This window comes from Anguilla anguilla, chromosome 5 (genome assembly GCF_013347855.1).
Source record: "Anguilla anguilla isolate fAngAng1 chromosome 5, fAngAng1.pri, whole genome shotgun sequence".
Classification (NCBI taxonomy): domain Eukaryota; kingdom Metazoa; phylum Chordata; class Actinopteri; order Anguilliformes; family Anguillidae; genus Anguilla; species Anguilla anguilla.
In genome coordinates, this window is record NC_049205.1 from 59807573 (window position 1) to 59834045 (window position 26473).

Genomic DNA, 26473 nt, shown 5'->3' on the forward strand with positions numbered 1-26473 from the left:
CATAAGCCAGCGTTGGTCAGCGTTAAGGACCGTGTGTTCAGTAATGGTGATAATGGCCCGCTCCCACGGCAACCACAGAGGAACAAAAACCCCAAAAAACAGGAGACAGTCCCCCTCCACACACACCTGCTAATAACACCCAGAAATAAAAAACAAAAACCTACCCCCAGACTGCCTTACTTTGAGCGCAGACGTTGCTTAAAGGGGATGGTCCAAACTTTTGGAAAATCAGTCAGACGATAAGATCAGGACCAACTTCATCCCTGTGCATCCAGTACAAAAAGTTAGTCATATTTTTGTGTTGAACACACAGGATTGAAACTGGTATGGATCTTATCGTCTAACTACGAAAGCTAACTAAGAAAGCAAAAAAAGCTAATTTCCCCCAAAAAGTTGGCGCATCCCTTTAAGTGTATTTGTAAGTTTAACTGGAGTGTTGTACATATCAGGAGTTTATGGGGTCAGATCCCAGGAGGGGCGGAGCTCCTGAGAAGGTGGGGGCGGGGATTAAGGATATTTGCTGTTCTGCGTGTCGTCCGTCACGTTCTTGATGCTCTGCTGGACCCAGACCCGCTGCTGGTCCAGCTCGTGTTCCCGCCGGTCCAGGTCCTCCAGCTCCGCCTTCAGGTCGATCAGCTTGTCCGCGATCTCCCGCGTGTTGCACCCGGGGCCGACACCCCTGTGGGCAGGGCAGGAAGGGGGGGCGGGGGGGTCAGAACAGGTGAATTCACGCGTATCCTTTCCAGCTTCATCACAAAGGGCTTTTTCTCTTCTACAAGGCCTCAGAGCAGGGATCACAAACACGCTGTCTGTACAGGGGGCTGTAGTGCCCTGTCAGTCAGCAGACATTTTGGGCCTCAGAAACGACCCAACCGGACTGCAGAAAATCAAACTTGCCCTTTACGTGCTGAAACACGCGTAAAAACTGGCAGACACCGCAGCCCTCTAGGACTCCAATCTGAGGCCAAGTATAACAGGATTCTGAATACTGACCAAAGAGACATGATTGCGTGTATACACACACACACACACACACACACACACACACAGAAACAAACACACAACTCACTTCCACTGAATGCTGTTCTTGGACTTCTTCTCGATGAGCCCGATGCCTTCCAGAACGTTGGTGATGTCATAGATGCGCCTCTTCTGCCTCACAGCGAGGGTGTCGGCCGCCTGCAGCGAAATCGGGTCAAAACATTTTACCCACAATCCAGTGCAAGGAGCCAGATCTACAGGGATCGTTTACCCACAATGCAGCACTCTCAAAATTACAGAGTGTTAAGATAAACCCACACAAAAAGGCCATAAATCGGTAAACCTTGTTTACTGCGCTCTTATAGTAGACTGGTCTTTGATCATCTATAAAAAAACTTCTCCATCAGGCTATGGTGCAAGCAGACCTCACTACCAATGAGAATTGCACATGCACTACGAAAACAAATACGAAACAATGGAAGAGCGAGGATGGCCCTCTGAACGTCCTTCAGCAAGTTTCACAGCGAGCAGACAGTCCACCAGCCGAGGAGTCATTACATTACAGGCATTTAGCAGACGCTCTTATCCAGGGCGACGTACAACAAGTGCATCAGTTCAAGGTGCAGAGGTGCAGAAGAAACGCACTAGAGTGAAGTAAAGATCGTAGTGCCAGAAGTGACCACATAGATCAGGACTCCAACCCTGCAGGGTGAACTGTTCAGCAAACAAACAAAACAATCCTGCCAAGTACAAAACTAGCACTGAAATCACATTTGCCTAATCAGAATCAGACAAAAACAATCCTGCCAAATACAAAACTAATGAGTTCGCATTAGCCTAAACTAGGTACATTGAGCTAAACTAGAGGCTAGGGAGGGGTGGGGAGAGGTGCAGCCTGAAGAGACGAGTCTTTAGTCTGCGCCTGAAGGTAGTCAGAGTCCCCACCAGGCTTCCTACTGCCACCACGACACACCTCATCTCAAACGCAGAAGCTGCCAACTGTCGCACTGCAGTGGAACGGTAACAAATAAATCTTGCTTTCCGCCCGCTGTTAAAATGCAGGCGAGCAGCGAGCTGATTTGAGGGTGAGGTGGGACACGTAGGAATCTCCTTCCCATACCCTCTCCTTCCCGGGCCAGGCCAGGTACGGCATTTCCCTTTTCACACGGCACCAAAGCCCAAGACCTGGAAGAGGAGCGTTGGGGTTCCAGGCCTGTACAACACGGTCTGGAACACGAGTGCACTCGGCAAGAGCTTGATCAACCAGAAACAGCCAGCTTCGGAGTGCTTGGGCAAAGTTAATATTTAGAAGAGTGCCACTTCCTGAATTCTGCTTTTGGAAGGGGGGGGGGGGTACAGTTTGGTCACAATAAATGTAAAAAAAAAAAAAAAAAATTTAATTAAGGGGGGGGGTGGGGGGATACCACTGCACTGGCTATAATGAAAGGGGACTCAACGGAAGGAGGGGAGGTGGGGGGTGGGGGTAAATCTGGGAAGCACTGTGGCCACAGGGATGAGCTGCACTCAGGGAGAGAGGACAATACCTCCGTTTGTACTGCCCGGCCTGGGGCAAAGGTAAATCCACAGCCTCATTCAGTGTGTAATTACACACACACACACACACACACACACACACACACACACACACACTCTCTCTCTCTCTCACACACACACTCTCACACGATATCACACACACACACACAATCTCGCTCACACAAAATCTCTCTCTCACACACACACACTCACACACACTCTCACACAGCCTTGTGCCTTTTCCAGGAAATTGAGCAATCCAACAATTAACCCGCAGAGCATGACAATTCTTTCTTTCTTTCTGTTTCTCGCAATTACATCTGAAGTCCACTCACTCCGGTCATAAAAAACCAGCCCCAGGCATAGAGAGGACTGTTAACACAGAAGCACAGACTCAGGATCAGGGTTAGTGTCAGTTTTTTGCCCAGAACCACCGAGCGATAGCTAACAAAAGCTGGTCCTAGATCAGTGCAAAAGACCACAATGGTTTCCATGTACAATTCGCTTTGACAACAGCAAATACAAAGTCTTACATCAGATGCCCACCCAGCACCAGCAATCTGGAGTTTTTTTTTTTTTTTTGTTTTATCAATAGCCATTTCCTAATTAGTTCCAGCTTTATTGCAAGTGCCTCAAAAGGATGGTTATAAAAAGTAATAATATAAACACCGAAATGTGCTGAATGGTATCAAAGCTAGAACGGGGGCTTCTCCACGAGCTGTGTGATGCCGCATTATTGCCAACATTGCATAACCGCCACAAAGATGCTCATCGCTCTCCGCGTACGCTACTTCCACGCTTCAGTCATCCAATCAGATCGTGCTACAAGTGAAACGGCCCACACCACCAAAAATGAAATTTAAAAAAAAGGGTAACTCCGAAGTCATTTCAGTTTGAGTCAACGTAACGACGCAACGCGCCCAGGCCACCGCACGCCTATTGTCATGGTGATTAGAAAAACCGCGCATTCTAGAAATGACCCCCACGCACCGCTGGGGAAAAACTGACAAACTGACAGACCGTATACATGTTCCACAAACTCCGGCTAACACAAAATGTTTCTCACGATGCTGCTGCAATGCAGTGGCAATTTGACAACGCTGACAAAACGTTCCGGTAACATTGTAAGAACACAGCCCGCGTGTCAGCTGGGAAAGTGTTCTGTGTGGGTGCACTAGCAGGTCACAGACAGCAGCCCAACACACATACAATTCGACATGTGCTGTGGGTCCCCCGGTGTGCCGTTTCAGCTGCGTCCTTTGTCCAGGACCGGCTGACCTACTCACGACACACTCAGGCACAGGCGTAATGACTCACTAATGCAGTCACTCACTCCATCAGTCAGTCAGTCTTGCTTTCCTCTTTCTTTCTTTTCTTATCAGCACACCGCCTGCTTCCAAATGCAGGAAAGTCACCAGTTGCAGGTAACGCAACCACCTTATCACCTTTACCGGGCACTACAAGGGCTATGGGAGTCAGTGGTAAAGGTGCACACCAAAAATCATGAACACTTCCAGTTCTACACAGTATCAACACAACCCCTGCACATACAGCTGCATATACTAAGGCATTGACTAATGTTTACACACATGAACAATGCATGTAATTCATATGTAAGGTTTTCAGCACCCTGGTTTGTACAGTGAACCTAAATGCCAATCTCACCAAGTAGCCTATAGGTTGCCTACTCAAAAGGTTGAAGAAAACAGGATTCCCACAACCATGTGAACAAACTGAACTCTTGGGGTTTCAGAGTACGGATGGGAAGGAGCATTGAAAACGCAGCAAAGAACAATGACTAGTTCAGCCAGGGTCCTCAGGACGATATAATCCATGCAGAAACATCAGCAATAAAGTGCACACAAAATAAATCATTTCTACCTCGCAGTCTTCTTTGTTATCAGATGGCTCCAACTTTACTTTCCCGAGAACAGTTGTTGAAAGTTTTCATCTTTATATTTTTGAAGGTAGCGAAGAACCTCAGCAAAAATAGACACTGATTAAAAAAAGTTAAAAAAAAATTTTTTTTAAAACACAGGAAAGCAGCCAGAGGAAATTAAAGAAATAAGGCAGCGTAAAAATGAAAGGATGTGGAGAGGACCACCACGCCGGCAGAACAAGAATACATTTTTGGCTTGGGCGTCGGGAAGGAAATTATGTAACGTTACTACTCTCCGTATGTCAAGTCAAGAAACGACTGCCGATCTGTCACTTTAATTTAAAGACCTACACGATTTTTAAATTCCATCAACATTAAGCCTCCCTCCAGCAAAAGCTGCATGCTTCGAGTCGACTGGCATTGGCCATCTGTGAGATCGTCTTGGCTTGGGAGTGGCAACAGCTAATTATAAAAGTTTATAAACTTTTGCCTTTTAAACTAAAGTGCCTTTTCTTGCTTCAGACCACGAATCACAGAACACCCCAATAGCAGCCGCTGCAAAGTAGGCGGACAGCAGATCATCAGAACCCTCAGTAAATACCCTAAATATCCTTCAATACACACAAAAACCGAACGGGCCAATGGAAGGAATAGGCCAAATCTAGAACAACAAAAAAAGTGAACTATATCCCTTTAGCAGATGCTCTTATTAAGACTGACTTGCTATGTGAGAGAGCATGAGAGTATTTTTATGTGAAAAGGCGATACAGGCCAGGTAAACACTCAGGCCAGAGTAATTCAAAACATGCAAGGCACCAGACATTAATGCCCCAAGGGATTTGTAGTTCCTTATTGGAAGAGGGTCATAAGGCATCGGCCTTGCTTACCACACAAACGCTTCTGTGCGGATGCAGGTATAATGGACTCGTGCCAGGTCTCCCCCATGATTAACCACGTGTGAAAAAAACAACCTGCCCAAAACCCAGAGGGACAGCGAGGGGGGTTCACCTGGCATGGGTAATGACAGAAGACCCGAGTTACAGGCATTCCCCTGTGAGTGTGTGTGTGCGCATGTTTCTATATGTGCATTTTCGTGAGCAAGTGTGTGTGACCGAGTGTGTGCATGGTTTGTGTGCGTACGCGTGTATGTGTTGTGTGCGTATGTGTGTAAGAGAGTGTGCATGTGTGTGAGTGTGTGTGTTTCTATATGTGCATTTTCGTGAGCAAGTGTGTGTGACCGAGTGTGTCAGTCTGTGCATGGTTTGTGTGCGTAAGCGTGTATGTGTGTGCGTGCGTATGTGTGTGTGAGTGTGCATGTGTGTGTGTTTCTATATGTGCATTTTCGTGAGCAAGTGTGTGTGACCGAGTGTGTCAGTGTGTGCATGGTTTGTGTGCGTATGCGTGTATGTGTGTGCGTGTGTGTGTAAGAGAGTGTGCATGTGTGTGAGTGTGCCTGTTTCTATATGTGCATTTTCATGAGCAAGTGTGTGTGACCGAGTGTGTGCATGGTTTGTGTGCGTACGCGTGTATGTGTGTGCGTGTGTGTAAGAGAGTGTGCATGTGTGCGAGTGTGCCTGTTTCTATATGTGCATTTTCATGAGCAAGTGTGTGTGACCGAGTGTGTACATGGTTTGTGTGCGTACGCGTGTATGTGTTGTGTGCGTATGTGTGTGAGTGTGTGTGTTTCTATATGTGCATTTGCGTGAGCAAGTGTGTGTGACCGAGTGTGTGCATGGTTTGTGGGCGTACGCGTGTATGTGTTGTGTGTCTGTGTGTGTGCGTGCATATGCGTGTATCGCCTCACAGGACCACACAGAGCCCGCGGATAGGGACCTGGACCCAGCGGCACACTGGGCTGACCTCCCCGCGGTCGTTACGGCAGCATGGCCTGGCACAGCAGCGGCTCCTGCTGCTCCCAACTGCTCACAGGAAGAGCGCAAGAGTACAGCACGGGGGGGGGGGGGGGGGGGGGGCTTTTACTGTACGGTTTGAAAAATGCAACCACTTCACCCCAGCAAGGCCGAGCCAGTTACACGGCGTGGGGGAGTTATCTTTCCCACAATGCAATACAGTAGTGACAACAGTCACAGCTTCTTTCCACTCAGCCAGTGATGGGACGCAGATCTACGACATCCATAGCCACTTTTCCACCCCATGGTACCGGCTCAACTGGACTCGACTCGCTTTTGGTACCAGGTACTTCGTTTTCCACTGCAGATAGTACCCCCGTCAATGTAGCTGGTCGTCATTAGCGACGCCGCATGAAACGCGTTGCTCTGACCAGCCAGTGGCTCTGCGGTGTTTTCACGTCACCTTTTGGTATCGCAGCTCGCTTGGAACCTCGACGGAGGCGATACCAAAAAAGTACCAGATACCATCCACAACTTTTGCCTGATGGAAAAACAAAAAAAGACGAGGAGAGTCGAGTCGAGTTGAGCTGGTACCGTGCGGTGGAAAAGCGGCTTATGCTACGCAACCTTGTGACGGTCTACGCCGACCGAAACACAAATAGCGCTCTTCCGGCTGACCAGCTGGCGGAAACTCAACCCCTGCTGCCAGCCAATCAGAGAAGCCGTCGTGTGCATCTCTCACTCTCTCCTCCTCACCTCGTTTCTCCTTGGTTCAGAAGACAGGTGCACACTGCACACACACACAGATAAAAAAAACTGCATTACAGAAACAAGTTTCAGAACATAATGTTTCAGAACATAACCTTCATAAACGGTACATACCGAAAAAGTTTGAGAATGTTTATGAAGAAATTTTTTTAAAATAGATTTTTGTGTGTGAGTGAGAGAGAGAGAGAGAGAGATCTGCTCCCCATCAGTCTCTAAAATGTGCTTCATTGGCCAGCCAAATGCACATTCATAATGCCACAGCATATCTCACGCCTGGATGGATGGATGGGAGGGGGGGGGGTTTCCAGAAGCTTCGCTGCCCCCCCCCCCCCCCGCGCTATCGGGCTGCGAACAGCCACAGTCTGTCTGTCAGTCCGTGCGGAGCCCTGGGAGATTTATGCACAACGCTCCAAACTGCCACCCACTCTGACCGGGCGGCAGGTCCAACCGTACAAAATTACCCCCCGGCGAAAGCATTCAGAGTGGAAGCGCTGCACCGCTTGCCAAAAAAATGCCCGGCACCAAAAACAACTCACACTCAGCCCTGGTACAAAAGCCCCGCAAGAACACTCACTTTCACACCGAACCAAATTCAGTACTGGACATGTCACAAAGCAAATGGAGATAGTGGTACTGCAAAACTGCTTTAGTTACAATCTCATTTTAAGATTCATTGATCATAGCTATGTTTAAGATGACATTTTTCACAGCCAAATTCATCATCCTTACGAGTTTTATTCCCACTGTAAACCCTTGTCTGGTTTGTTCGCCACAAACATTTTCCCGCATTGAGGAGTAATAGAGGACCACTAAGCCGATTGATTTTGCAGACAAGGTACGGAGCAGAATGGCAGGGGTTAATCGACCACATGGGGGGGGGGGGGTCAAGCCCAGTAGCCGATGGCGCCATCACGAGCAAAACAAAACTGCGTTTCGCAGTCCAACCCTCACTGCGTGTTGAATCAGTGAGAATGATGACACGTGACGCGGCTTAAGTTTGTTGTGAGAAGGATGGCGTTCAAACAATCGCGTTTTCGTTTTGTCAACCGTTGCTTTTAATGTGATCGAGGCCCATAAAAGCCGCAGACGAACAGACGCCGCCACAAATGGCAAGAGAGCGTCAATAGACGACGACGTGGTGCACAGCACGGACTCCCCTTAATAAAAATAGAGCACGGGCCCGCACACACTGCCTGTGACGTAATCGGGACTCCTAAAAACTTGTAAATGAAAGCACGTTATAAATTGCACGTTAATGGCAGTGCTGCTGATCGTCTGACTCCAGTGAAACCAAGTGCGGTGACAACAGCGATCAGGGAGGCAAGCTACACAGATAATGCTCGCCAATATTCGGCAGATAAAGCGGTAAGAGCAAGGCAAGGTCCAGATAAGCCCATTATCTCAGCAAGGTTTACCGGATGGCTTCATCAACTGTCCCGTAAGTTATCACCGTTGAATAGTCGCGAGCCTTATAAACACATTAAAATACCTCTTATTCATATTCAAGATCCTGCACCTAGGTTGACTGAACAATCATATTACGGCGAATAAATAGTAACAAACGGCTAACGAACTCATTTAACATAAAATTGAGAGCAATAAAGTCGTGAATAACGTCTGGTTTCTTTTTCCAATTTGAGACCCTGGTCTTTATCATTATGAATAGATGGAAAACGTGCATCAAACAATGAAAGTAAAACCTTGTTGAAAAATTAAACAATTGAAGCGGAAATTACAATTCAGAATTAACGCAAAACAAACAAGTGTTCGCTCGTTTCAACAGTGAGTTGAGCAACAAAATGTGATTTACTTAAGAGTATTTGGCAGCCTGTGTTGTTTTTACAAATACTTCTTTAGCTGTATACATTGACAATTAATATTGTTAGCTGACAGGCTATTTTGTGAGCTAGCTGTGCACTACAACGCATTGACCACAATTATGAAGGCGCCACTGTTTGTATTTGCAGTCATGTCGTAGGCAATCGTTGTCCCCTCGGGATTCTGCCCCCAAGCCCACACACATAATTGCGTATACACGTTAATTCGTTGCTATTTTTGCGGAATTATGCATTGCTTTTAAGACCAGTGTCCGGTAGCATATCCACATTCGGAAGCACGCTAGCTGGCTAACAACAACCTGAAATTCAAAACATCCAGTTCATTGCTGGTGTTCATGAACTATCCGTGCACAAGCCAAAGCTTATCCTTGGGACTAGCTGTCATGTACATTACGCCGGCCCGGACACTCGCTTTGATGACAGAAAACGAAAACGGATAGCTCGCAAGTAAGCTATATCCCACATTCCTAGTTAGCTAGCAAGCTAGCCAACTGCCCACAAAGAGTAAAGCACGCTTACTACTTTCAGGTCTAGAACTCCGTCCTTGGCCTCTTGGAGTAAAGTAACAAATTTGGTTGTTAGCAATCCCAGACTCTTTTCGTGTCTGCTCGGGGTTTGGGGCTGCAGTGACTCGGCCATGGCTCCCAGGTCGGATCTGGTAATCTCCAGCTCCATCAGGATAGCTACAGCCTGGTTCGGGTTGCTCGGTTCGTTGTTGTCCCCCTGCGGTGTCCCCCCTCTTCTCGACTTCAACGCTGCTGGCCCCGCGGCACGCGCTGCAATCCTAGGGATGCCCAGGATACTACGGTCCAATAACAGCCTCGGCTCTCCAGGGGAGTTCGGCCGGTTCGGTTCGGCTCCAATATTCCCGAATCCACTCGGCCTGTAGCCACCCGGCAATGAGGTCCTCTAGTATGGAGCCGTTAGGGACGCAGTGCATGTTGGGATGGTTTTGAACTGCAGGGACCGTGTATAAAGTGTGCGCATTTTTATGATTTTGAACAGAAGTTTTATTTCGCGATGTCACTGTAAGTATATTTTTGGGCAATATTTTTGAGTTAAATGCAGTTTATTGTAGCAAAATTATATATCCACACGTGAAAAACACAGACATTTTAATTAAATGTCGCTGTCTGGTGAGCCCTGAAACACACTGAATGTTCAACGATAAATCCGTTGACAAAACGGAATTAACAATAAGTAAAACCATGTAAAAAAAAAAAAAAAGCGATTGCTTGGCTTGTTCGTAAGTATAATACAGTGTTTATTTGAACTTCGTACAAGGCAATAGGATGAGGTGCCTTGATTTATGATTTGGGCCACATGTTCAAGCTTTTCTACACCGGGTGCTACCTAGCTAGCTAACAGTGTTAAACATCTGCTTAGCTGACTAATTATAATTTGTGATCCTGATTCTTACCGCATTGGACATAATCACTAAATAATTTAATCACGAGACAACATTGGGCACATGCTTGCTTTCGTTTCTAGTCCTAGTTTTAAAACTCCCACCTCCAAACGCTCCCATCCAACAAGAACACAGCATTTTTGCTCTTTAAATAAAACTTCCGGCTCTTTCCAGCAGCCTTGTTCTGCCGCGAGCTACACTCCTCGCTTCTCATCGCAACTGAACCAATGAATTATCTCCCACAGTAAGGGAGCGTCGACAAAAAAACTCGAAAAGCAAAGCTGCGCGAAGAACTCCATCCACTGCGGTGTCGCCGAATTTCGGTAGCAACTGCTGGCTAAATCACTCGGATTTCGGACCAGTACGTGCAGACACCTTTACAAACTATTTTGTCTTTTTAAATTCTCCCCTCTTCCCCTTAGCCTGTACATAATAATAATGCTTACTCAACCTAATTTGAAATGTGTGATCAAACACATGCCATCATTCTGCTGGAAACTATCCATTGCATTCATGAATTATTTATTGACTTAGCAGTTGGGCTTTCACCAGTCCAGGGCCACTTACAAAGGTTATATTTCAATACATTATCAGTTCATACAGCTGGATATTTCCCGAAGCAGTTCATGGGAAAGTATCTTATCCAGGGTGTAACATCAGTAATCGTCTCCTTACAGTAGTGGTCTAAAACGTGTTGACATGGAGGGCCGTGTGTGTGCAGGTTTTCATTCCAACCAATTAATGCTGCCTTAATTGAGTCAAATTACTCATTCTTCAGCCATATGCATTTAACTGCATTGAAGCACATATTATAGACAAGTTTTTATTTAGACAATGCGGGTCACCATAGACGTCAGGTCACCATTATGTGCAAACCTGCATCCCTAATATAGCAAATAATTGAACTAATAATATAATCAAGATCTGAAGCTGGAATAAAAACAAGCATACGCATGGCCCTGCATGGCACTGAGTTTGAGACCACTGCCTTACAGGCTCAGTTATGTGCCAGTCTGCCCCACCCACACATACAAATAATCAAACATACATTTTATTTCTGGAAGAAAAGGGGGGAAAAGAGGGTAATGGTGCAGGTGTAGAATAAATGCATCTTCTCTTTTTTTTAAAAACATTGTGTTCAGAACTTACAGCAGGTTAAGTTGTGTTATTTATACACAAAGAGCCAGAAGGATAGATGTTTTGGGAATGTAGAGACAAAGATTCTATTTGCTGACAAACACCTTTGTCTAGGGTGATCACAGACTTTAAACATTGCCTAGCAGATAACCAGTTGTGATAAGTGAGCAATGTGCCTCTAATCTAATCAGTGTTATGTCTCCTCAGGAGTAACTGGCTGTACCACACTGGGAAGATGAAGAAAAAAGAAAACATTAAATAAGCGAACAAACAAACAAAAAAATCTACTACATAAGACACACAGGGTTTGCAAATATTCTGGGCCATTGCCAATGATTTTGGTGGGAGCACTGCAAAAAGCCCATCAACTTCCTTTCCCCCCCCCCGTTTCCAGCTAGAAGCTGTGACCTACACTCTGCCACGATTGTCTTTGTACAGACAAAATCCTATGCAGGACGAAAACTAGTAATCAGCAATTTTCACAAACAGTAATCAGTAAGAACACATTTGTCAATTGGTTAATTTAGTTGGGGTATATATATATATATATATATATATATATATATATATATATATTATATATATATATATATATATAATTTTTTTTTGCACTGTGGGTCAGCGTTTGTCAAGAAGAGCACATCTAAAGTGCTAAAGTGAAACAGCACAGATAAGAGGGGCTGAGGCAGATGCCCAATAGCAGCTTGCACCAGGGGAGCCCACAAGCGCTTGTTGCGTCCGTTGATAACTTGGCTCAGGGCCTCAGGGCCACGTGTAGCGCGTAGTGTAGTGTGTAGCGTAGCGTGTAGCGTGGCGTCGTGGTGAGTGCATGCGGTTATTAATCAGCAGCTGGAGCTCTTCGGTCGAGAGCGGACCGCTTGCTGTGCCGGGGGCGTGTTCCAGAGGAGAAAAGCCTGCTCTGCCGCTGCCATCTCTCCTCAGGGAGGCCCCGCCTCCCTCTGTGACATCGCAAGCCTCAGCTTGGCAGGCTCCACCCTGTGATTGGGTAGGGAGATGAGGGAGGGGGTGGGGAGTCTAGAAGGATATCTCTCCACAGAAAGGCCCTGCCTCTCTCTGTGACATCACAAGCTTCAGCTTGGTAAGCTGCACTATGTAATTTGGAGATAAGGGGGGGGGGGGGGGGGTTGGGGTGTATAGAACTGGAGCTGGACATCACTGGCCTCAGCCTTGATCCGCTGGGGGTCAGTGGCAACAGCCCGAGTAAGGGACGCCCCCCACCCCCTCACCTCCCCACAAATTACACGCTGACCTACTTCTGTCTCCCCAAGTTAACGCATCACAAAAGGGCACTCCCTGTACAAGCTCTGCCTGAGCAGAGCCAGACTGGGCCTGGGTGGACCTAAGCCCTCACCCCCAACTCAGCCAACAGGGCCAACCAAAGCCCCCCCACCGCCCCCCCACCAGCTCAGGATAGGATGGACCGCCCCTCTGGAAAAGCTGCCCACAAAAGTGAACATGGAAGCGCTCCCTAACACACACACACACACACACACACACACATGCTCAATATGCGGTAAAACAAGCGGCTTCAATGTCGGCATGTGGTCAGTACGCTGTGCTCTTGGAAGCCCTGGGCCCCGCGTTCCCGAAGCCGTCTCTCAGAGTGCATCTCAGTCTCAGTGCTGATCTAGGATCAGTTTCGCCTTTAAGCTCATAATGGATTGAGGTTAAGGCACCGGCATGGAAAAACTGACCCTGGATCAGCACTCCCGATTTCTAAAGCTGCTTTTCCACCGCATGGTACCGGCTCAACTCAAATCGACTCTACTCACTTTTGGTACCAGGTACTTCGTTTTCCACTGCAGATAGTACCCCCGTCAATGTAGCTGGTCGTCATTAGAGACGCCGCATGAAACGCGTTGCTCTGACCAATCAGCGGTCTGCAGTGTTTTCACGTCACCTTTTAGTATTGCCTCAGCTCGCTTGGAACCTCGACGGAGGTGATACCAAAAAAAGTACCAGGTACAAGGTACTATCTACAATTTTTGCCCGATGGAAAACCAAAAAAGTTGAGTGGAGTCGAGTGGAGTCGAGTCGAGTTTAGCCGGAACAGCGGCTTAAGGCACCTTGTGAACACGGGCCCAGATGTTGGCTGTAGTACGGAGCTCAGCAAAGGGCTATCCGGTGTGTCGTATGCAGTCGGCGGTGAGCCAGATGACCCGGTGATCCCCTAGGCTGCCCCGTAACCCTGTCCCACCGGAGGAGGCGTCGGGATTTTTTACTACGGTCCGTCCCCTGAATGTAAAGCCACCGGGGCGGGGCGCTAGGGCCCCCGGGTCAGTCCCAGCCATATGCCGCCAGCACACAATGGGACGGCCTCAAAGGCCCCGCCCCCTGGTCCCGGCATGGCTAGGGGAAGGGGGACACATTGTTTCGCAGACAAAGGGCAACGAGGGCTTGGCCCCCCGTTTCATTGCAGGAGGTCCCGGGGACAGGAGGCCGAGGTTCGGGAGGGGAGGGCAAGGGGTCCAGAGCATGGGTCTCTACTCCCCTTTACATCTCTCGAACCCTCAACCAAACCGCTCCCCCGCCCCCCCGCCCCCCGCCCAAACACTCCGGACACCCGACAAACTCTCACAATACCTCTTCCCCTCATGTTGAATATATAAACTTGCGGGCATGTATGTGTGTGCGTGTGCATGTATGCGTGTGTGTGTGTGTGTGTGTGTGGAGGAAGGGGGGGGGGGGGGGGCATAGTATCTATCTGATCTAAACTGACAGGGAATTCTTTACAATTACAAATGGCAAGCCATCTTAAACGTTCTGTTGGCATGGAAAAGGCATAAATATGTGTGTTCTGGAATGTGCATTACCTGCACTTTCCCGCGTAGAAAGAAAACACCCTGAAAATATGTTGAAATAAAGTATATTATTAATATATCACAACACTTAACAAAGCATAAGAAAAATACATAATAATCACCACTTTCATATAGTGCAATATACTGTGTATACATTTCAAAAATACACTGCTATATTCATAATATTTTCTGAAATATTCCCGTTAAAATAAACAAGATCTGCTCTCAGTGGCCACAGGTCAGGGGAAAGACTGGGTTTATTTTTCAACTCATCAAGGAAAAAAAAAGTTTCTTCTGTTGTGATCCATTTCAGCTTGTGTGCTCATTTGGATTACCTTCTTTCAGAATTGGATGTATATATATATATATATATATATATATATATATAATTTAATGTAACTGAACAAAAAAAAGGAATTAAAAAAAATGTTTGGCTTAAGAGAAGGACGATCTCAATAACCTTCCATGTTAGCTGGGAGCACCGGGAATAATGCTGCCGCCTAGTGGTCCACTGGATTTATGCGGTTTGTCGAGTAAACGTCGTGCAAGAGTACTCAGGTTACAGCACACTTTCATTTTAGGCATTTAGCAGATGCTTTAATCCAGAGTGAATGAAGATCACCCTGGATTAATGAAGTGCACAAAAAAAGAATCACCAACATCTCAAGTAAAAATTAATTAGAATGTAGTGGACCACGAAACCCTATCACAAGGCAACTGATGTTTGTCACTAGAACTGATGTGTGGAAGGGAAGGTAGAGAGGGTTTTTTTATAAGGGGGGGGGGGGGGGGGGCGGGGGTGGCGCATAGGGGAAGAGGGGAATGGTAGTCAGGGTGCAAATGACTCCTCTGTACTTTGGACTGAACACCAATAAAACTATTGTACAAACAGAGGGATTTGGAAGTTTGGAAGTTAGTGTTGCCAGGCAACATGGAACATATCGCAATACTCGAGTCCTGGCGGGCAACATGCCTAAACTTATTATACATTGCATAATCAGCTTAAATGTGACCTTAAATTACTTATTTTTTGGTCTTGTGACCATTGTTCTTTATTTCATTTTCTCGGTGACACAATGAGAGTTAGACTCTCATTTGCGATGGTGCTGACTGCCGAGATGCAACAAAACAAAAAAAAAGAATTAAAAAACTTATAAGAAATTAGAGAAGAAAACAAACGAAAACAGGCAGCAGTTGAACCAGTTAAAAATTCACATGAAAAAGAATTAAGATCAATGACCTGAAAGTTCCTCATGTTACAAAGATATCAAGTATCAGTGTTTTTGCAGTTCATTCCAGTTATGAGAGTTACATAATTTAAAAGCAGCTTTGCCAGGTTCTGAGTTAACTTGAGGAGAGCTTTATAAATAAACAAAAACCAGTGCTGATTTCTCCTTGTGGAAAAAGAGGGCCAACCTACCTTTTTAAATATTAGATGCAGTGATGTGGACAATAATTGTCACCAGTTATAAGAGTTGTATTGTAGACAGCATCTAAAGGCTTGAGGTTAGAAGCAGCTGCATGTCTATAATCTGGGTCCCCATAAACCAGGGCAGACAGGATAATTGATGAGTAGCTAATTGTCTTACTTGAACTTGAACCATGAAGTTGACAACATGGGTTTTAGAAGTCAGATTTTCATTTACCCAGATGTCCAAACATTTTCAGTGGGGTACTCTATCAATTTGAATACCATGATAAGTATGAATCTGAAGGTTGTCATGGTCAGTTTTTCCTAGCTCTGGAGATCAGCATGAATTCAGCTTTATTGGCATTTAATACACAAGGTGTCAAGGTTTACAAGCATGTTTTGCATGAGCATCAAAGGCATATTGCAGTCTATCGAGTCAGTTGTAAAGATTTAGAACTATAGTAAAGAATAGTATCATGTGATTGTGTGGGGGTGGGGGGTGGGGGGTGGACGGACAGACGAGAGACTAGCCTATATATTATAGGATACCAAGTATCAAAGCCAGTAGAGCAGTAGTCATCATGCTGGGCTCCCTAATTCTCCTGTGGATGATCTTCATCCTCCTCTTCTTTCTCTTCAGAAATCAGAGGCCCAAAAACTTCCCCCCTGGACCTCCGCTCATCCCGTTCTTCGGAAGCCTGCCTTATCTGGACCTTGTCAATCCTCTCAATGACCTCAGGACGGTATGGTAAAAATCAAAATTCAAGTGCACCCTTTTTTTTAAGCACATCCTCTTAAAACTCTGATATTAGTAAAACTGTAAAATATGAAGTGTAATACTCATGTGCATGAGTAAATTATCTTGGTTTTTACTACAGATAAGGTGCATTTGTAATAAACAGCTGAAGCCTTTGTAGCTGTTTTAATTATTTTTTGTTGTTGTTGTGTATCCAGGTCAGGGTCCCCTATGTGTACAAATTGTGAGACTACCTTGGTCTGCATGTCCTAATGGAGTAAATACACATGCTGCCCGCCATGGCATTATCTTGAACGTACTTTTGCAATCAATGGAGGAAATACTTCTCAGCCACCATAAATCTGTAGCACCTACCTGAGCGATCTTCACAGAGATGATACACTATATTCCCAAAAGTATGCAAACAACAGCCTCCACTCTTCTGGGAAGGTTTTCCAGTAGATTTTAGAACATGGCTGTGAGGATTTGCTTCCATTCAGCCAGAAGGGCATTAGTGAGGTTGGGCATTGATCCTGGATGTAAGGCCTGGCTCGCAGTTGACATTCCAATTCATCCCAAAGGTGTTTGATAGGGTAGAGATCAGGGCTGCGTTTCCGAGTTTCGATGTACCTTAACGTTTTACGAAGGTTCTTAAGGTATACCTTCTTAAGGGAAACCGCTTTTTTACGAGTGTTTCCCAGACTATACCTTAAGGCAGCTCTTAAGGTACAACTTAAAGGTACATCGTAAGTTGGAGCTGGCCTTCACTGAGGTGCTGAAAAGTTTATCAATCGATGCCAAGCAAATCGATTGTCTCACTTGTAAAGGCTTGTGAATAACGTTTTAATATAACAACTGTTGTCATAATCATTTTACATCAATCTAATATTGCAGAAGAGGAAGCAATGCCTACTAGAGACCATCTGCTAATCTCTTTAAGAGTCCGTTAAGACGAGATCTTGTGATAGTTTCAATAAATACGTAGGCTACATATAGGCTACAATATATAAAATAAAAAGCGTCAATCGGGACATATAAGCCATAGTCTGGGACTTCGTGGAAGCCCAGGGAAAAGCATATAGGCTACATATGAGTGAATTATTTTGTTCTTATTGAAACAAAGGTCTAATGTTAATTTGTTTTTGTCACACAATATATAGGCTAGGCAACTGTAGCAGCATATCACTGCACTGCACTGCACTGATTCCCGCGAACTTTTCTCTGCAATGCAAAAATGATCGTAGATGAAAGGCAAAAGCGCGTCTGTAGAAATTGATCATGATGAATTATATACCGGGTGCCTTATGAATAGGTCTACCTGTTAAAGTGATTTGTTCATCCACCTTAATTTGCTGTTGGATAATCTTAAGTTTAAACAATTATATCATATATTATATCATTATTGGGTTGTTTACCGAAAATCGTAAAACAACATGGTAAGAAAAATGTTCCGTAATGTTGATGTTTACCCAGTGCTATTTTGTTTTATATAGGAGGTGTGAGCTAAAGGAAGGGGATGTAGATCATTTGGCTATGTTTGTCCATTATGAGCCACTGTACCTGTATGTGTGTTTATGGTTAGCCAATCAACGTGTTCTAGTTCGGTCATGCAAGTAGACTCACTCAACGTTGTTTTTGCACATACAGGTTTTATATTGTTAATAAACCGGCGGTTTGTTCCAAGTCAGTGTGATCATTGACTCACACACAAACGAACTAATTTCTACAGGGTATGCAGTCAGAAAAGCCATATCCTAAGTTAGCGCCAATACGTATAAATTAAAAAACTTTTTTTTTTCTTTTCACAAATTGGATTAGTATCATGGATAGGCCCTATACTTAATTACCATCATGATGGGGATAGACAGGTAAAACGACAACATTCTCACGACGTGCTATGCACAGAAACGTTGATTGGATAATTAATTTTCGTAAAGTTAATATTAAACTATCTATGTAATTTTCGCATGCAGATGTGCTACTAGATGCGCACTGTAGTACAACTGTCGATTTGAAAAGCAAAATGTTGGCATAATAAGGCTGAAACCGCGGAGCGCATCGCTAAGGGACAGCTTACGAGTGCCTCAGACCACCCTTACCTTAGCTAAGGAGACGCTGGGAAACAGCTCGAGAGCTAAAGGAAGAGCTTAAGGGATACCTTACGACGCACGTAGCGCCAAGGAGACTCTGGGAAACGCAGCCCAGGTCTCTGTGCAGGCCAGTCAAGTTCCTTCCCATCATTTCTTTATGGTTCGTGCACGGGGGCATTGTCATGCTGAAACAGCATCCCCAAACTGTTGCCACAAAGTTGGAAGCGCACAATTCTCTAGCATGTCATAGTATGCTGTATCATTAAAATTTCCCTTCACTGAAACTAAGGGGCCCAAGACCAAACCATGAAAAACAGCTCCAGACCATTACGCCTCCTCCACCAAACTTTACAGTTGGCAATATTCGGGCTAGTACAGTCGGCACCATGCATTCCACCAAACCCAGATTCGTACGTCAGACTGCCAGATGATTCATCACTCCAGAGAACGCATTTGCACTGCTCCAGGGTCCAAACGACTGTGCGCTTTACACCACTCCAGTCGACACTTGGCATTGCACATCTTAGGCTTGCGTACGGCTGCTTGGCCATGGAAACCCAATTCATGAAGCTTTTGACGAGCAGTTCTTGTGCTGATGTTGGTCCCCAGAGGTGGTTTGAAACTCTGTAGTGAGTGTTGCCACTGTGTCCGCTACACTGGGTGTCAAGTGTCAATGCAGCAAATGTGGGGAGGAAAAAAACTGAGAAATGCTTAGAAATAATGAATGTTCATGTCTCCAGTTTCACGTGACACTTCATTTCACTTCATTTCCATCTTCCATCGCAAATGTAAGCTGTCGGAGCGCTATGGGAAGATCTACAGTATCTACTTCGGGAGCCACAAAGCTGTGGTGCTGAATGGGATGCAGGCGATCAAGGAAGGGCTGGTCACTCACTCAGCGGAAAATTCTGGAAGACCTACAGGCTTTATGATAAACGATATAACAGAGGGGAAAGGTAAAAACACCTAACTTTACATCCTATGACATGATACCACACTCTCCACCACTTCCTGACTCCTACTAGGCAGCTCTGGAGCGTCAAGCCTTTAATTAATTTTTTTTTTTTTTGTATTTTTGCGAAGGCAGGCTTGAAAAAAAAATTATTACAAAGGTTCCATGCATTATCGATGCTGATTTGAATCAAAAATACACAAATCGCATTATTGAAGCCACGGACGAACAGGAGCTACTGCCTGCAGCTCGTTTGGCTCAGAGATAGATTTATATGCTATAAAAAGACTTGCACAAAGTTAAGACTTGCATGTTTGCTCCTCCTTTCCTATATACTACTAAACGGATGCCATATTTACAGTTAGTCTATTATTATATTGCCACAATTTCATAGACATTTAGCATCTTACTGGAAAGTATGAAGTATGGCAGTTCACGGTCGCTCATTTCTCAGTACTAATGTTACTTCTACCAATCCAAGTAACTATGTTAGGTGGAGTAACTTGGCATGAGTGGGTGGGGTTGAAGAAGGAGGAGGAGACTTATTTGATTGTAAACACAGGTTAAGAAATCCTACATAGTATGCCTTTAATGGGAAAGTCCCAACTTGACTGTCCCCACTGTAATGTTGCAAAATGTCTGGCATCAGCTGAGATACTTTGATAAAACTGCTAAAATTTTAAGCTAAAATTGTCTGTGGTATCACTCAATAGGTATTACCATTGTTTGTACTTATTGAATGACATAAGAACACTGCCCCTAGTGGCTTGGATGATAAATGATAAATTTCATCCTTTAGGCGTCATCCTGAATTACGGGCCAGTGTGGAAGATGCACCGGCGATTCGCCCTAATGACTCTGCGGAACTTTGGCATGGGAAAACATTCTATGGAGGCCAGGATTCTGAGAGAGACTTCCTACCTCACCTCATATCTGGAAAAGAATGCTGGTAGCAATAAGACTTCAATAGTCACTTTAAACTTGTATTAATTGTTGTATTATATAAATTTAAATAGAACATCCCATAAATGGGTGAGGATTGGCCACACATAGCATCTGCATGAAGGGGTTAAATAGTTAATTTACAGAATAAAGTTGGTTTTATTTATGAATGTGATGAAAGGAAGGGCACTGATCTCTGCTTTACTGACATTTCTGGAAGGCAAAATAGACCCCCAGATCCTTTTCCAGAAAGCCACATCCAACATCATTTGCTCCATCCTGTATGGGACTAGATACGACTACGAGGACAAGTTTCTAGAGCTAATCGTCTGCTGCATCACTCGGAACAACAAGATCTTCAACAGTTGTTGGGCCATGGTAAGAAGACCTACTACGCAGACCAAACACGGCTTAACAGTCCTGCCAGAAAAGTAAGATAAAGTGAATCTGCCTTGTTTTTATACCATGTTTTATTTTTTCAATAATCTACTTAATTACACGGTGACATTAGCACAAAACATTTAAGGGCTATTTTAATCTCCACGCAGCAATAAGTGAAAACAATCACTACAAACCCTCAAAAAATAAGACTAAGAGAAAGTCCCCAGAGGCCACTTCGCTCTGTGGTGCTTCCGGGTGGATGCTACCTTCATCACATTTTTAACAAAGATTTTCAGTGACAGGCCAGTTTCTCATGTTCTGTAAGTACAAGTAAAATTAAACACAGCACCTTTATCTGCCCAAACTGCAGATCTATGATTCATTACCCCTGCTGAGGTTCCTGCCCCTGCCCTGCCTGAAGGCCTATGAGAACTACAAAATCCTAAAAGAAGCTACAGCAGCCCAGGTGTCCCAACACAAGAAGTCCTGGGTGCAGGGAAAGCCCCGGGACATTGTTGACTGCTACCTTGATGAAATTGAAAAGGTACCACAATATCTGTCTAACCGTCATGCCCTCTGCCCTCAATCCAAACTCAAATCCTTATCAGCCCAGTGCCACCAAGGGGTGACCTATAATTGACTGCTTTATCGCTGATTTAAAAGAACTGGAAAACTAGGGCACGCATTTCAGAGGATGTGGGTGGACACTAGTCATTGATCTTCTGAATTGATGGAAAACACAATGGCGTGTTCAAAATAATGAAAACACGCCATCGGAATGAAATAATGATGGGTTCATATTTATCAATGGATCTCTCTCCTTGTTGTCTTGACTGCTGTCTCTGTCAGAGGAAAGACGATGGCTTCTCCTTCAATGAAAGCCAGCAGTTAATTTTTCTGCTGGACCTCCACATGGCTGGAACAGACACCACTGCCAGCACACTCCTCACAACCTTTCTGTACCTCATGACTCACCCAGATGTTCAGGGTGAGTTCTCAGTTGTGCTTCTATGGTTACCTGTACATGAGACTGAAATGCGCACAGCTGCAGCAGCCTTTAAGGCGGAGAACTGTGTCGCCCAGCTCAGTGACGTATCCCGTCTCTACCCGTGGTCTCCAGAGAGGTGTCAGAAGGAGATCGACGAGGTGCTTGGGGAGAAGGAGCAGACCTCTTTCGAGGATAGACTCATGATGCCCTACACACAGGCCATGATCCACGAGGCTCAGCGAGTCGCCAATACCTTGCCGCTCAGCATCTTCCACGCCGCCACTGAAGACACGCGGCTGATGGGCTACGATATCCCCAAGGTGAGGCCACAAAGCATCCTTTACAAGACAGGATGGAAAAGAGGCACAGCAAAGGCCCAGAGAAAAAACTGATCTCAGAAAAGTATTGTCAGCAAAGTGGTGCACTTGCCCCCCCCCCCCCCCCCTATTTCCTTGTCTTTCTCCATCCCTCCATCTTTATATTTCCTTCTCTCTCTGTTTTGATTTTAGGGCACCCTCATTATCCCCAACCTCACCTCTGTGCTGAGTGAGGAAACCCAGTGGAAGTTTCCCCACGACTTCAACCCCTCTAACTTCCTAAACGATGAGGGAGAATTTGTGAAGCCAGAGGCCTTCATCCCCTTCTCTGCAGGTAAGACTCAGACACACTGTAGTCCATTTGGTTTATATTGTTATTCTGTGCAATTAAAATCTCTCTAGTTCCTTGTATTCCAAATGTAAATATGACTAGGGAAACCAGCTTACATGTATCAAGGCCAGTTTCCTCACATGCAATTCAGTCACTCCCCACTTTGAGAGACTTTTCCCCCATCCTTCATCTTTTCGTTTGCAAGTCAGCAGCAGCATGCTGCATGTACTTCTGCTGATGTTGTATTACAGAGGTAATAGCCCCTGTTACTTCTTACCGGCCTTTTTAAAAATGCAAGAAATTTAGGATTGTTAGCTTTATCATGTTGAATATTTGCGCTCCAAAATGCCTCTGTCAAATCTCAAATGACGTCTGTCCACCGACAAGAGGGTTTCCCCCTCGCTGTTTATTTCAGGAAGTGATTTATTTTGGTGTGCAGCATACCAGGAGGGGACCTGGTTTTGTATCTGACATTCCATCCACATCAACCAATTGAGTTAATGACGGTCACAATTGACCAGTAATTGGATAATCAGTAAGATTACAATCTAAAGCCTACAGTAACCATAGACTGTTGTCCATGGATATTACAGTATGTGTGTGTGTGTTGTAGGGCCTCGGTTGTGTCCTGGAGAGGGTCTCGCACGCATGGAGCTCTTCCTGATTCTGGTGACGCTGCTACGCCGCTTCGAGTTCATCTGGCCTAAGGACGCCGGGGTACCTGACTACACCCTCACTTTTGGAGCTACCCAGACACCCAAACCCTTCAGAATGGATGTCAGACTGAGGGCAAACTAGTGAAATGGAACAATGTAATGTTTCTGAACAAATCATTTGGATAGCTACTATAAACAGCAAATTTCTAATTAGGACTGACAGCATGTTGTAGTGATTATGGAACTAATTTGCTCTGATTCAAATAATAGTGTACACAATGAGCAGAACAGAAGTGTATGAAAGGCTTTTCCAAAGCTTATGAAAGGGGCCCCCCATGGTTAAATGTTAGGTCTGATTCCACATACTATTATATTATATTTCAACATAAATGCCTGCTTCATATGCCAATAATATCTTTAATGTCTACTACTGATATTCACTGTTGCTCAACAATCATACATTTCTATGCCATTATGGCCACACTTGCCACTATTATGACTGCTGCTGCATGCTAATGAATCTTTTGTTTTGGTTTTTACTTATTTGGTAATTTATCCTTTGTTTTCTTCGTTTCTGTGTTACGTTTGCACTAATAAAATGAAAACAATATATTCATTTTTTACATTCCATTCAAATTCTGTCCACACTACTGTTTATACTAGTGGCTAAAAGACAGAATTTTCAGGGTTTACAATCAGTACTTGATTTAAAATCAGATACAACTACTCAATACTGTATAACATGGTACAATAGATCTATCTTTCTATCAGGAGTCTAAAACACTGGTGAGCAATGCCGTTAGTATTATTGTTCCTCCTCTTAAAATATCACTTCAGAGGTGACATCCTGAACTCACACTTGCTGCTATTATTTACTCTTCCAAAGGTTACAGCAGAAATTGGGAAACTGTGTTTTGTTCACAAATGCTCCATGATCACAGACCAACTTACACAAAACTGTTAAAGATTAGAGGAACTGGCATCAAGTTTATCAAACTTGAGACATCTCCAGGTTAAATAAAGGCATTAAAACATTTTAAGATAACAATTACAAGGATTCTTTTTTTTTTTTTTTTTAAATGCTGCCTCATGATTATTGTCTATAATTTTTTGTATGCGTTTTATTTTATATGTGCAACAAACAACTTAAATCCACAGTCTGACTGTACAAATGAATGCATACCTGTATATAAGAATGTTGCAGTGCATCAAACAACACCCAAATGTAGGGATGTTTTAAAAATGAGAGAATGATGCAGATGGAAATTTTTTTTGGAAGTTGAAATTTTCAGCATAATAGAAATACAGAATGGGACTGAGACTACCTTGGTATGGAGATCAAGGTTTAAGGTAAAATCAACATCCAAACAAACAACTCGAAGTAGCAAAATGGGCTTTGCACAGGTGCATATGCAAAAGTACCTAAAGCAGAAGCATTCAGCGCCAAACCAAGGTAAGTACATGGCATAATCATTCAAATATTTAATCTAAATACGCGAGTCGTCCTGACTGAAATGCCCGTATGTAGCAGTGTTGTGTTAATCTGGAACGAACTGAAAAAATTGGCATTTTTAGAGGAAGATAATCTATTGTATACATGAAAGCCTTTAGTGATTTTCATTACATTACATTACATTCATTTGGCAGACGCTTTTATCCAAAGCGACGTACAAGAAGTGCATTTTCATGATCGTAGACAACTGCTGAACACGGGTTCAGTGAGGTACAATTACTTATTTTGTACAGCTATTTCTAGCTGAGAACAATGAACACTATCCTGGTCTAACATCTGCAAAGCCAAACTAGGCAGAAGATTAAGCTAGAGTATTAGGACAAATACAATTTACCAAGAAGTGCAGGGATGGGGCAACATGTAACAAGTGACAAGGAAAAGGGATTTTTTATTTTTTTTATTTTTATTTTTTAATATATATATATACACAGCATGGTGGTGGTTATTCTAGGTATAGTCTGAAGAGATGAGTCTTCAGGCCACGGCGGAAGATGGATAGTGAGGGGGAGGTTCGGAGAGGGACGGGGAGTTCGTTCCACCACTGGGGAGCTAGGGTGGAGAAGCTCTGTGATCCCTTTGGGCGGGTGGGAGGGGTTACAAGACGCCCTGCTGCTGCAGAGCGGAGTGGTCGAGCAGGCACATAGAATTGAGTCATGTCCTGCAAGTAGATGGGGGCTGTCCTGTTGGCGGCAGTGTAGGCAAGGGTCAGGGCTTTGAATCGGATCCTGGCAGCGACCGGTAGCCAGTGAAGTGATCGCAGCAGAGGAGTGACGTGGGAGAATTTGGGGAGGTTGTAGATGAGCCGGGCAGCGGCATTCTGAATCATTTTCCTCAAGGTTGGTAGAAAAAAGTCGGAAAGAAGTGGGAACTGCACATATACCATTATACTGGAAATCGAATGAAAGACTGCAAGTGCAGCTTTTTAAAAATCGGATACGTTTAATGAGTATCTAGCGAAAATCAGTAATACCAGCTTCCATCTACAAGACGAAAACGAAGGTTCTGTAAATGATTCAAGGAACCAGCGTCACCAGGCCTACGAGAGCTACGAACAGGAAGGGGCAGCTTATTTTTTAAAATTGTCTTTCTTTTTTTAAAGCTTTATTTGTTTAAGCTTTCTTTGTATTGCACTTAAAATTCTCATTGGCTAAGGTGACTTGGAGGATTTGAGGGATTGTGCAGCTGTTCAGAAATAGCAAGTTTGATTATGTTGCCAGATATGATGCAGGATTTGGGGAAATTTGATCTGAAGACCAGAGTAGAATACATACACTTCAATGAGTGCTAAAGGATCTTTAGTGAACAGTAGATCATTGTGTGTGTGTCGTGTGTGCAAGGTTGTAATTTAGCAGCCTTGTATACAAAATAGGCTAAATAACCCCCCGCCTCCCCCCCCCCCCAATAATATATAATGATGATTAATATTCATATCATAAAGACTGGGATTTGATGTTGTGATTGGGATATACTGATTAGTAAGGTTGGGTGTTTGTCACAGAAGTCGCAGGTGTCAAGGATTCCATGACTTTCCTCATTGACTTTCCTTGGTCTGAGCTTTGTATTCAGCAAACGCTCAGACCAAGGAGCTGCATCTTCACCAGCTGTATAACTGCTCCCTGTCAGTCCCAGAGACCACCGCCACGGAGAAGTACATTGAAGAAGCTTCGGCTGTCGAACGCATCCATTCTTCCACCTCTTCAGTGGTCACTGGCTTCTTTGTTAAGGATGGATCTCTTCGCCCCTGCATGGAATACCAAGGTTTGAACCATATAACTGTCTCTATGTTCGCAGTGCGTCTCGCTCTCAGGTCCTCCAATGGGCTCACACCAACCAGGCATTCAGGTATCCAGAGGATCAAGGATTTTACCTCCAGGAGATTCTGGTGGCCATCTCTGGCTCTCACACTGTAAGAGCCTTTGTTGTTGCATGCCCCACTTGTG

At 44.6% G+C, this 26473-nt stretch overlaps 2 protein-coding genes across 4 annotated transcripts in view; one reads left to right on the forward strand and one right to left on the reverse strand.

Moving 5' to 3' along the window:
* The window catches only part of e2f4 (E2F transcription factor 4), a 16496-nt gene extending 6719 nt beyond the window's left edge, over positions 1–9777 (reverse strand). Inside the window, exons 1-4 of the mRNA XM_035416808.1 lie at positions 9369–9777; positions 1070–1179; positions 518–679; positions 1–11 (exon numbers count right to left, since the gene is read on the reverse strand). The exon at positions 1–11 is cut by the window's left edge and continues 33 nt beyond it. Coding sequence (XP_035272699.1) covers positions 1–11; positions 518–679; positions 1070–1179; positions 9369–9524 — 439 coding nt within the window. The 5' untranslated portion in view covers positions 9525–9777. The remainder of the gene's footprint in view (positions 12–517; positions 680–1069; positions 1180–9368) is intronic.
* On the forward strand, positions 8333–23634 carry LOC118226843 (cytochrome P450 2F2-like). 3 transcript variants are annotated; one of them, XM_035416803.1, is made up of 10 exons: positions 8333–8376; positions 16268–16370; positions 19247–19409; positions 20205–20354; positions 20568–20725; positions 21099–21272; positions 21578–21716; positions 21849–22036; positions 22226–22367; positions 22978–23162. In XM_035416803.1, exons 1-10 carry the CDS (start codon positions 8348–8350, stop codon positions 23160–23162), a joined length of 1431 nt encoding a protein of 476 aa, XP_035272694.1. In that variant the 5' UTR covers positions 8333–8347. The 3 variants fall into 3 exon arrangements, with proteins under 3 accessions (XP_035272694.1, XP_035272695.1, XP_035272693.1); XM_035416804.1 differs by lacking the exon at positions 8333–8376 and adding an exon at positions 8415–8449; XM_035416802.1 differs by lacking the exon at positions 8333–8376 and having other exon boundaries at positions 16209–16370; positions 22978–23634.
* Positions 23635–26473: the final 2839 nt, after the last annotated feature.